The sequence below is a fragment of the Corvus hawaiiensis genome, chromosome 2, assembly GCF_020740725.1.
Source record: "Corvus hawaiiensis isolate bCorHaw1 chromosome 2, bCorHaw1.pri.cur, whole genome shotgun sequence".
Lineage (NCBI taxonomy): Eukaryota > Metazoa > Chordata > Aves > Passeriformes > Corvidae > Corvus > Corvus hawaiiensis.
This window is the reverse complement of record NC_063214.1, coordinates 94,922,032-94,934,940: the sequence shown is the minus strand read 5'-3', so window position 1 is coordinate 94,934,940 and position 12,909 is coordinate 94,922,032. Positions and strand designations below refer to the sequence as shown.

The window sequence follows — 12,909 nt, the reverse complement described above, 5'->3', positions numbered from 1 at the left end:
ATAGGTTAGACCACCTTAGCTTTAGTCAGGTTAAGCTCAAGACATAGGATCAGAAAACATTGGAGATGGTAAGACAAATCTTACTGGGTTTTCTCACCTTCAGTTTTTGGATGAAATAGCTCTAGTGCCAACTATCCAGGGAATCTAAGGTTTGACTTATTCCATTTGTAGTGAAAAAGTATGATCTTATTATTCTCATTAACTTACATAGTTTAATACCTTTCTTTTATTAAGGTGACACAAGCTTGACAACTCAATTGCATTCCTCTGGTAAAGACAGCTGTCTGGCCATAAGACTTTAATCTGTGTTTATACAGAGGTACTCATGCAGATGTGCAAGATTCAACTGAGATGGTAAAAAATCCTACCTAGTGGGTAGCATTACAAACTAACGAAACACTGGATTAGAAATTTTGAAACAAAGTTTATTCTAGATTTTACTTATTTACCTTTCTTCTTTTATATGCTTTTGATTTTCATTCCGTAAGCACATAATCATTTGCATCCCTTTCATACCTCTGTAGCATGTGGGTATTTCACACCATTGTTCTTGACTATATGATAAAGTTCTCAGGTAAAATTATTTCCCTCAGTTACTGCCAATATATACTGCCTCAGGCACCTTTGGTATTTTCAGTAGGGGAAAAGGGGCTAAATCACAGAACCAATGAACAGCAATAGCTATTACAAGTGCCCCATGTGAAACCTTGGAGCTGTAAGTAACACAGGACTAATGATGAGGTGAAATAAGGATGAAAAAGTAAAAGCAAACATCCTTTATAACTCTCTTTGCTCCACTAGGAAAAAGCAGAAGTACATTTGGCTTGTGGGAGATCTTACAGCACCTTCCAGTAACTAAAGGTAATCTACCTACAAGAAAGCTTGAGAGGGACTTTTTATGTGGGCATGTAGTGATAGAACATGGGGAATGGCTCCAAACTGAAAGAGGGAAAGTTTAGATTGGATATTAGGGAAAAATTCTTTACTGTGATAGTGTTGAGACATTGGAACAGGTTTCCCAGAGAAGTTGTGTCCTGGCACTATTCAAGGACACATTGGATGGGGCATTGAGCAATCTGGGCTAGTGTAAGACATCCCTGCCCATAGCAAGGGTGCTGGAACAAGATGGTGTTTAATGTCTCTTCCAACCCAAACCCTTCCATGACTCATGACTGCAGGCTTTGCTATATACATTATGGTTTACGTGCTGTGAACCAAGGCCCTCTGCTTTGACGTCTCACCTGGACAACACTGGCTAGGGACTGGCCTCTCACACAATGGCACAGGTAATGTGATATCAAGCACATGGTGATCAGCAGAGAACGAAGCCTCTGGGCATTGCACATTTCTTCTTTTCTCTGTACAGCAGCGTTCTTTTGTAGTTAGACCTTCAGAAGTGTTTCTCTAGGGGACAATGCTACAGTGCTGCTACACATAGGAAAATTTATTTTCCTCCAAGTCTTCTGTCAGGGAGTTTGCCTGAGGTCACAAGTTACTCTGAAGTGGAGTTAAACTACAGAAGAGTAAGTAAGTGTAGCTAAGTTCTTCCATGCTGAAGTGTAAGTACAAATCCTCACATATTTTACCCTGCAAAACACCCTTCTGTACATTTAACCTTTCCAGTTTTATAAGTGGTGAGCAAACAACAACAACAACAAAAAAACTTATGCTTTTCCTTATCAGGAAAAACCTTTACTAAATCATACCCTGAACTGAGATGTTATTAGTGCTTGGTATTAATGTACACCAATTGCTGGAAACTGAAAGACTCATGAAACCACAGGCTATTTTTTATGGACATAGAGCATTCAGAGATTAATGCATCAGATCTTAATTTTCTATTAGCTTGTTATTAAAGATTATGACAGACTTATTTTCCCCCTGGTTTATCTAAAGTATGAAAAGTGGCAAACCCACTATTCCTATTTTCTGACCAGCCATTAATTTGATTTACAATGAATTTGTGCAGTGCCTGATTTATGCTAAAGTTTTATCACTGCTTCTCTGCAAAATGCAGAAAATTAACTAATGATTTATAATTCTGCAAGCACGGGGGAAAGAAGACCATAATCTTTTCTCACGTCTGTTTCCCTTCCAGCATGATCAGACCTCAAAAAATAAAGATGAATCTGATGACCTGCTTTTTTAATCAGAAATACTGAGAATAACCCTGAGTGAGTATACCTGTCACTCATGAGTTACATGTGTCTGTGCAAGCACAGCTGCTAAAGTCCTTAAAAACTTTGAAAGGTATTTTATGTTGGATTGACTCATCATAACTTTACTCTCCTAAAAGCTGAGATGGTGAATTTATAAGCCTTGCAAAGCTATACACGAAGAAAAAAAATGTGACCTTTTTCCTTTATTTCTCAGGATTTGACATTTTTCTCCACTGTTACAGAAAACACTGAATTTTATTCCCTTGAGAATCCTTTAATAAAAACTGGTATAAACATAGTGTGCAAAACTGAAGTATTTTTGCAGTTGAAAGCAGAAAACCCCAAAAATCAATACTATATTTACAATGTCTTCATGATAGATACCTAATAATCACTTCAACTCCAGGGAAAACCCTAATAGTTATGAAAGAGTACAAGACTAAGTAAGCTCTTTAAAAATTAAGCATGCTAGTAAATCTTCCTCCTAGCTAATGAAAGCAACTTTTTTTATTCAAACAGACTTCACATTAAAATAAAACTAAAAAAAAAAAAAAAAAAAATCAGCTAACAGGAATAATAAGCACTTGCTTCACTGAAATATCCTTGAACAAAAATGTAAGGATAGAACTGTCTGAAATATGAAATACTGACATCTGAAAATCGTTGTTTCTAAAAGTATGAATGCCAGAAGTTAGTGTCAGAATGCTACAGATTTTGCTTGAAAAGTTATGCTACATTTGTACTTTATATTATGACCCAGCATAAAATAACAATGACATAATGGCATAATAATTTAACTATCATAGCATTGTTTTGAAAATAATTGAAAACAGGTACCATTAAAAAAAATAATAATTATTGATACACCGTATCCTCTTTGCAAGGTCCAACTATTTCCTTGTTTTCCTGTAATATAATTTGTTCCTTTTAATGCACCAGCAGCTGACAAAAGTTACTGGTTTTGAGAATAATCTCCTTGATGTGATTTTCTTTTTCTACTGGATACAGAAGGAACATAGAGAGAAAAAAACTAGGCTAGTTATATTCTTAAAATGCCTTGAATTCTCACATGTAATTTCTCAAAACCACGTGCTTTCCCTCAGTACATTAGGAATAGTAGTATCAGCTTTGCAAAGCCTTGGAAAATCAGTGTATATTCACAGCACCTTCAAACCATCAAAGGAAAAAATGTATGGAAATCTTTTACTGAAAGAAGGAAGGAGGAGATCTATCTATGTAAAGAATGGTGTGAGGGTAAAGGAGAAAAGAAACAATGGACTCATGGGCCATGAAGATGAGAGTGGTTACAGAAACTATCAGAAAACTTTTAAACAGAAAGAGTTGATATGCAAGGATTTCTTATGCATGTAATACCATCTACTGATTGCAATCTGAGTCTGAATAAATTACATATTCAACACAATTTAATAACTTACTAAGAAGTAGCAAGATATGACTTTTTGTCTTTTTTTTCCAAGTATTCCATGGCTTTTTTACCAATAATTTTCAAAACAGCTGTTCCAGATATCACCTCACCTACAGTATTCTGATAATTTTGATCATGTTAGAAGCCAAGAAGGCTTGAAAATAATCAGAACTTCAAAGAACTGATCACTGATCACAGATACATGCTATATGCAGTCTAATGTCTTTCAGTGCTCCTCTGCCTCGAAACAACAAAAAGCAGTCAGCTTTTCTACTGAAGATATGATCTAGAAATTCTGAAAAAAATACAGTATTACAAAGGAATGTAAATTGCTCTCATAATTTAAAGCTCATTCTTATAGCAAATACCATGGACTCAAACAATAAAAAAAACATGGCCTGAGTGTCTGTTACCACAAAATGTTCCTGTTATCATCACAGAATCCAAAAAATGGTCTGTTGCCAGGTTTGTGTTCTGGCTGTGTAGTGGCTTGCACATGAAGAATTTGGCAAAGGTCAAACAACTTCCCAGTGTGCCAGTTTGGCCAAATCTAGAAATACATCTTCTGAGAGAAGGCAGGTCACAACCATCCCTCCCCCACCAGGTTCGGGAAAAAAATAAATTTTCCTCGAAGGAAAGTGAAAGAGATAAAAACTGTTTATTTAACAAACACACAGGAAAAGGATAATGATGCTAAATAATAAAACCTCTCGGCCTGCTGAGAGAAACCTGGGAAAATTTCAGAGTCCTTCCGTAAATCTCTCTCCCCCTCCTTGGAGCTGGGATGGGGTGGAGGGCCCACCTCCGGGGCCAAGGACTCGGTGGAAGTTCCTCCCAATGTATTCTGATGTTGAAACAGTCCAGCAGAGAAAAAAAAAAGAGAAAAAAGAAGCTCCCAGGAAAACAAAAGTTCAACTCTCTGTCTCTCTCCGGAGAAAGAAAAAGGAGCTGAAAAAAACCCGGCCAAAAGCAAGCCGGGTGCCTTCCCCACTCTTGCTCTCCTGCCACAGCTGAAAAAAGTCTCTATCTCTGTCTGACCTTGAACAAGCTGCAAACTGCTTTGAAGAAGTTTTGCTCAGGTTTTCCTCCCCCCTCTCAGGCTCAGTTTAAAGGCACAGTAATTTTCTGGGCATGGGGCAGAGATAGGGGATACACGTCACAAAGTCACCCCAAGACACCAGTAAGCAGATGTTGAATATTTACTGCTATGTGCGTGCTGAATGCTGTACAGAAGACTTGGAAATATTCTTTTTTATTTTATTTTATGATAGGCTGTATTACTTTATAGCATTTGATAATCCAGCAGACCCCTTTCATTACATTTTGTATGTTTATTCCAATTCTCTCAACCTGAGATTTGTATTAATTAAATTCCCTTATTTTCATGATGATGTGACAGAAAACATCTATTAATTTATTTGCAAACTAAATCTCTTTTTGCTTTGAATGAGATGTAATTATTATATATTTATGGCAAGGTTTAAACATTAAAGGCAAAACTACTTATCATTCTCGTTCTATGCCACCAGAAACTAGGAGAGAAAATGTATATGAAGATCCAAAGGGAAGAAATAAAATTTCTGATCATACAGTAAAATATAACAAGATATGGCTGTCTAGTGAGTATAGATGACTTTCTACGCTTAGATGCAGCAAGGGTCAAACATACTTGAAATTAAATTAAATCCCAAATGTACTTAACCACATTAGAAAGGGATGATCTACAGGAGTCATACAACCAGGTCAACATCATCTTCAACTGAATTACTTTTCTTAGGACTTATTTTCTTAATTAAACAACTACAAAAATTTTGAAATTTGCTTCCATGGCTACAAGCCTGGTTTTATTTAGGATTAAAAAGAAGTTAAAATTTAATGGTTCATAATTGCTTTATCAGTTTTCTCTATATAAATCATACCTTTAGTGCCATCAGAGCTGAAGTTTCAGAAAATCAAGTTTCTCTATAAATAGGCATATGAAGCATATGAAGGAATGATGGAATAATTACGTTCCCATCCTACTCTTTGTATTATGTGAAGATTTTTGTTCAGTTTAAATCACTAAGTTCTGCCCTAATATGCTCTCTTCCTCCAAATGATCATTCCCAAAAGAGATGGAAAACTAGAAATATTCACAGGTGTGGTCCTTCCACTTTGTTGTCCTTTCCTGACTACTTTAATTAATAAGGATATAGGAAATGTTTTTACAGATATAATTGAACTGTTCCAAATAGTACAGATATAAAACAAGATTAAGGAATCAGAAATCATAAAAATTTACCTCTCTTCTTTCCTTTTTCTCTTAGACTTCCTTTGTGGGCACAGGAGATTTCAAAACCACCACTGTTGTTTATACTCAAGTCTTTAAAAAATAACCTAGAGACAAAATCTCACCATAGAGAATTAAAAATTAGTTTCTCCGGGTTTATAATCAAGTGATAATTTCACTCTGGGGCATTACTTCTTACACAAGAGGTGGAAGCACTTTTCCTCCACTAAATTTGGTACTTTGAAGTCTGGAAGAGGAAGTAAGAAAGAGGACCAGAGAGTTCTCTACTGTGTAACTAAGACTTTCCCAGTACCCCAAGAAGGTGATAAAACTCATAAAGGTCAGGACATGGGATAAAAAAAGGTGATCTGATTCTCCTGTGATATCTGGAAGTCAGAAATCATGTGGCACTTTTCAGAAGAAACAAAAAAACCTGCTATAAAGGGAAATAGTTGGGTAATTCCACTGCCTGGACTCACATTTTGGTCACTAGTTAAAACTAGAAGTTTTTGAGGAATTAAGCATTAACAGGTGCATCACAGGCTGGAAGACAAGACATACTGGCAAGGCCAACTTCTGCCTCATATAGTCTTAAAATTTTCCCTGAATATTTTTTCTCTTTTCTTTCTTTTTTTTTTTTTTTTCCTTTCAAAGACAAACTCCAAGTAGAACAGGAATAATGACAGGAAAAAAAAGTAAAAAAAGAAAACGTCACATGGTAGGACTATCAGGTCAAGTTGTAAGTCAATTTACTCCAAAACCCCATGAGACACTGGCCCTTTGCCCACTTCAACACACAGTCTCTTGCACTGAGTACAAATTGCACGTTTAAGTCTTTGTGCCCTGCTTGCAGTCCTTTTCATTGTTTTCCATGTCCCAGCTACATTTCAGGAAGAGTTGCTAAGCTTTGTTCAGGCACAGCTTTCAATAAAAGACGACTGACAATGAGATGAGAGTCTTTTATAAAACCAAACTGAAAACTTTTCTTGGAACAACCTTCTGGGACTCTTCTTGTCCTTGAGCAGGATTTTTGCATGTAATGCAGATAATGCAGGCTGAAGAGATCTCTTTTAAAAGGTTTGCTAATTTTCATTAGGCTGGTTCACATGAGTTCTCTGGGCCCCTCAGTGGAGGATTTTAATCATGTTGTGTCTTTTGTGCTACAGTGATCACAATGCTAATCTCTGTAATTCCACATTTGGGAGCTCACTTTTCAAAGTGTAAACAACTGACACTGACTTCACAAAGAAATTTTTTCCAGAGGGAATGCAACAGTAGAGTCACAGAGAAGCATCACAAGCCAAAAACTGGAAAGAAAAAAAAAGTAATTGTACAAGGAAAAAGAAACCATCCTCAATTTCCCTCCCCTGTGCTGTAGAATGTGCATGAATAAAATACATGCGAATAAATTTTGTGAGGGAGAAAACTTTGCCCCTTTGATCAGACGCAATCATCCAGATAAAGCCATCATGGAAAAAAAACCCCATAACTTTAAAAAAATCAATGTAATTCCTAAGGTTCTTCAAGCTTGATAAATGGCAAGATCTCTGAGATAATGGTGGAGTTGTGTTTTTATGCTGTTTAATGGCATTTGCTATTAACATTATTCATACAAGGATGCTATTGACTTGTAATTCCTTGAAAAGATGATCTTTCATAAAACCTGTATTAGTGAAATCATTGAGCTTTTTACCATTACACAGATTGCAGATGACTTCATGGGATTTATTAATGCTTCAAGTGACAGAATGCTACAGCACCTGACTAAATTTTGAGAAGAAAAAGAGAAAGGCAGACCTATAATCACGGTGCATGAAAACAAAAAATGAAGGCACTATGCCAATTCTTGCATTAAGTCTCCCAAATCTCTTAAGATATTTCTTCCACCTCAATAAATGTACACTACACTATTAATAATGGCATAACTCCCACACTCTTGACTTCAGGGTGCAAGACCATTATTGCTCTAACATAAAAAACTTCTGGAGATCTGGCAAAATTATGAAATGCAGTTAGAAGATGCAGCAAGGAGCTGAAGTTGGGATAATGCACTTAGTATGTTTGCAATGCTCCCACATTACTTGAAATATGTGACACAGAGGTTCACAGAAGGACTTCACATGGCCAGAAAATTGCAAGGTAATTATTTTTGCCCACACCAGAAAGTTACAGCATTACAATTAACATAGTAAACTCTCTTAATCTTTTTTAAAGTATCCTACCTACTCTTTTTACTTTTAGATAAGAACTACCATATTTTCATTTGCATATTGCTCATTGCTTCCTCTAGTTTGAAACATTACATACTTTAGCATTTCATGATCTATCCCATTTATTACAGAACAGTTAAAGGACCTCAGACTAAAGGGAAAGTGGCCTGTACTTCAGTGACTGTGTCATGATATGTTCACTAGAAATTTACATATGTGTCACAGAAATTTATGAAATGTAAGGTTTTAGGATTATGGTACTGAAAATAGCTTCCAGTACATCACAGAAAGCTGAGGACTGATGAGTTTTCTGACTGAGATTCTTTTTGGTGAAATATAACCTATCAAGAAAATCTTTTACAAACACCAGGAAAGCATTAGATATTTAGTGTAAAAATTTAGGGTTTAGCTATTCAAGACTTCACAAGTACCAGGCAGCTCTTAGGACCCTTAGTCCTAACTTTAAAGATATGATCTAATCCTCACTGGAGTTCCTTTGCATTTAACAAGTATTAGTTCCCTAAGGCCTGTCCCTCCAACAGGTTATGCAAGATTGGGTTCGATTCTCTTTCACTTCCACCATTTACAAAATTTCTCAGGATCCTCTAACCTCAGCACCCCACAGGCTTACTGACCATTCTGTAAGGCATGAGGAGAATGGAGAGAGGATAGTGAAAAATGCTATTCCTTCCCTCTTTTTTCTTTTCCTCTGGACAGCTCATTAATAAATCAACCTTATCTTCCACCCAGTCTACCCAGTCTACATGACCAAAATGGCTATAGAGCACACATTGTTTCTATGATACGTTGTTCCCTCAGTATGTTTGCCACAGCTTGACACCCATCAGGCAGATCAGAGATTATGAGCACTTTTGATACAAGTGAATTTAAAAAAAAGTGACTAGAATAACGTGAGTCTCCATTCAGCACTGGAGGCTACAGAAGCTTCATCCATACAAGTATTTGTATGCTATGGATGGTGGCTGTTGTCAGCAAGGGCAGTGAGATCTGAATGAAAGAGAAGCCAAAATTTTAAGAAACATGCATCTTCTGCATGATTTCAGTACCACATATTCCAAGACCCTGCCTCTTACTTTAAGGTGATGGCAAAAGAAACTGCTGCCCAGAGATCAGATATGGACTGATACTTCACTTTAATGGTTTACAATCACAGGAAGTTTTTTCCCTATTGCACAACGTTTAATAAGAGTACTAATGTGTGATTCATCAAAGGGATTTTACTGGCCCACTCAGTACTCAAAGAGGAGAAGATTTCCCATTTGGGCTTCAAGTGTTCTCAAAGTTTTGACAAATTGTGTAAGACAATCAAACTTAATTCCTTATGATTAATCAAAGCAAACTACATTCACTTTAATTCTGTAGGAGAGCCTCAGTTCAGGGATTTACTGGGGTTTTTTTTTCCCATTTAACACCTTTAGTTAATTCATCTGAACATTTTAGAGAATTGCTTTTTAGAGAACACCTATAAATTAATTCCTCTCTCATTATTCACCATTAAACCATTTCATTACTGTCCCAAGGGTATTCAAACTTCACAATACCACACCCTTTTCAGGGTCTTTTGTAACATTCATTTTGGAATATCTGCAGAGCACCTTAAACCACTGCGAGAAACATCACTGTAGTAGGAGGAGTAGTAGTAGTAGCAGTAGTAGTAGTAGTAATGGTGGTTGTAGTTAAAAGAAAAAATTACATGTGGCTTAGAATAACAAAGAGAAGCTGATCCTTGGGATAACTCAATAAATCACAGTAGAATTGCATTACTGTATAGTTAAGTTTCCAGAGATTAAGAAGCAGAAATAATTAAAATGTCATAATCCAAAATCAGGAAGAAGAATTTGCATGGATATCTTATTTATAAACAGGTAAACATGTTTTTGCTTCATTACAACTGCAGACTTCACTCTGATATGCTAGTTTTCTCAGAACACAGTATTACCAGCCACAAAATCAGTATCTACATGATATCTGTTTGTTCTGACTGGAGCTTCAGGAGAATTAAAAAGATTGGTGAAGACCTCACACTCTTTCCTTGAGGCTTTCTGCAGTCTTTTCAATTACATTTTGGCTTGCTGATTTGCTCTCAACCATCAGTACTTCCAAACTTGATAAAAGAGAAATGCAGAACCTGCCTCAGAGCAGTCTGCACTGTGAGAGCAGGCAGCTGCTTACCTGTTTAACCAAGTACAGGAGGCGCCCGTAGCAGTACATCATGACCATTACAGGGACAACCAAGCAGAAGATGAAGAGGCAGATGATGTAGGATGTGGACTCAGCTGACTCTGAGGACCAGCGTACCGAACAGCTTGTCCCTGCACCTTCTATCCCATAACTGCTCCAGCCGAGCAGAGGTGGCACGGTCCAGAGCAGGGAATAAATCCAAGAGCCACCGACCGCCAGCAGAGCCTTGCGGTAATCATCGCTGCGCTTGTGGCACAGGGTGAGAGTGCTGTAGCGCTCGTAGGACAGCACAGCCAGGGAGATCAGGGACACAATGCCTGCAATGAACCAAGCAATAGAAATGCTTACTTCCATTATTTTGCACGTATCCATTCCAAATCCCAAGAAAGCAGATGATTTTTTTAGTTGTTATATATTTGAAGCAACAGTGAAAACATTTCCATTATTCTCTGTGTGTTAATCCTCACTGGTCCTGGTTGCTCTGTCCATCATGTCAAATTTTGTTTAACTCAGATTTATCTTACATTGGAAGATTTTTATATTTGAGAGATATTCATCTTCTAGTCAGGTTTTCAGCTTTATCTGTTTTAGTATTACTAAGAGGAAATCAATTTTCTATCTGAGGTGATAAAATGGTGAAATATTCCCTTGATAAGAACTATTTGATTTTTAACATCCATGAGCATTTTCAAATAGTGCATTGACTTTTACATAAAAAAGAAAGAAAAAAACAAAACTATATATTCAAAATTGGGAGCCCCAAAGTGAAAGAAACTTTTGCTTCTCTTGCTCTGCCCCATCAGCTAGACGAACCTTCAGTTCTGACCACTCATACATGGAAAAAGCAAACAAAAGTTGTAATTTATGGAATCCCAGACCACAAAAGTTCAGGAAAAAATGCCATTATTTTTGGATTTGGCACAGTAAGACTTCAAGGTTTGAACTTTTTAATAGCACTAAAAAAATGTCCACATTATGACTGGGATATGGCAGATTGCAACTTCATTTACATATATATTACATAATCAAGTTTAAAAGTGATTTAGGTTAATATTGAGCCCTATGTGTCATAAACCTGTTACGTCTTCCAGAGGAAGGCTTTAAAATTTGGGTTGTAGGATATTTCCATTCTCTTTTTCAAGGTTTGGGACCCAAGCCCCTCTACAAAACCTTATGGTTTTTCATGGCAGGTTCTTAGTCACGACTCAATGGAGTGTGTTTTGTTTTTTCCTAGGGTTTTGTTCTCTTTGCAGCCTCCTTACAATTCTTGCTGACACAACACTGGATACCACTTCAAGGATTTATGACAGAAGGAACTTGTTTGAAGATCTTTAAAACCATATTTTCCAATATTTTCCAGTCCCCTCTCTTTTGCTCCTGTAGGATGAAAAACCTGAATAGATCAATGTCAGTCCAGCTCTCTCCACAAGTTTTTTCTTCGTCTTTGCTATTAGCAACAGCCAACTACACAGTAGCACTGAGATACATAGCCTGCCAAAATTCTCTGATTTTGAGTGGTACCTACTCCCAGCAAATGGCTTAAAAGAAAAGGTGTTCTTCAGAGGAATCCATAGATGTAATCCATTTTCTGCATTTAACTGTCAGCTTCTCCTGTAGTTCCTTCCCAGGCATGGAATAGAGGTGAGTCAGAGACTTCCCTTGGGAATAACACTACTCTATCCTGTACCTGGGCAAAACACCCTACACACAGACCCACACAGGGCACAGTGAGATATTCTCCCCAGGCACAGCATTTTGCTCCACTTTTCATTACAATTCAGTGACTCATTTCTGAGTTAACTGAATGCAGGCACAGATATTTCTGTCATCCTGACAACAATTTGCAGTTACTTTGTGCAGAGCTGGGCACAGCAAAGGACCCAGGGGAAATGCGAGCACTGCTTGCTGCAATAGGATGCCTTCTTTCACAGTGGAAAAGAAAGCAAAAGGGTGTGAGGAGAAGGCAACTTTTGAAGAAGAAAACACCTTTCTTGTTACAAGAGTCTACTAAATTATTTTCTGTACATTACTGGGAAGTCAGTCCTAAAGAGTAGATACATTTACAGCTGTAATAGCTCCACTAAATTCAGCTGACTTATAAACTTGCTTTAAGGCTAGGCTGTTTTGGAGAGAGGGGAGACTTTCTGATCATCCCTCACCTAATCTGATTTCCTACTTAACACCACTCTTGAAAGCCCTTGGACTCAAGAGAAAATAATCTACTGCTCTGTACTTGCTCCCAGCCCACACTTAATTACCTTCACTTTCTTAGCATTGCTGCTTTCCATGTTTTTATCTACTTGACTAAAGAGCTTCTCTCTATCAAAAACATTTAGCTCATGTAGGTACCTAAGGCAAAAATCCAGATTTTGCATTTGAAACTTAGGCCTCTGTCAGTTGTTATAGATTTATTTTTGTACTTTAGATTAAACAATCATGGACGAATTGAAAACTGTCTTGGGAATAAGAAATCTCTCCCTTGCCAGCTGGGTTGTCTACAGCAAGGATCTACTGTTCTTGCTCTACCTCTGACGGCAATTGAGACTGCATTTTCCCTACTTTAATGAGGTGACAAGTGAGCTGTACTTTTGCTGAGGATATCCTACATTTCTGTGTGTGTGGTGCTGCCTAGAAAAACCAGAT

General features: G+C 37.2%; 1 protein-coding gene across 2 annotated transcripts in view; it reads right to left on the bottom strand.

Moving 5' to 3' along the window:
- The window catches only part of LOC125337263 (opsin-3-like), an 88,046-nt gene that overhangs the window by 48,646 nt on the left and 26,491 nt on the right, over positions 1 to 12,909 (bottom strand). For both annotated transcript variants that reach the window (XM_048326754.1, XM_048326764.1), the window contains exon 3: positions 10,258 to 10,583. In XM_048326754.1, coding sequence (XP_048182711.1) covers positions 10,258 to 10,583 — 326 coding nt within the window. The remainder of the gene's footprint in view (positions 1 to 10,257; positions 10,584 to 12,909) is intronic.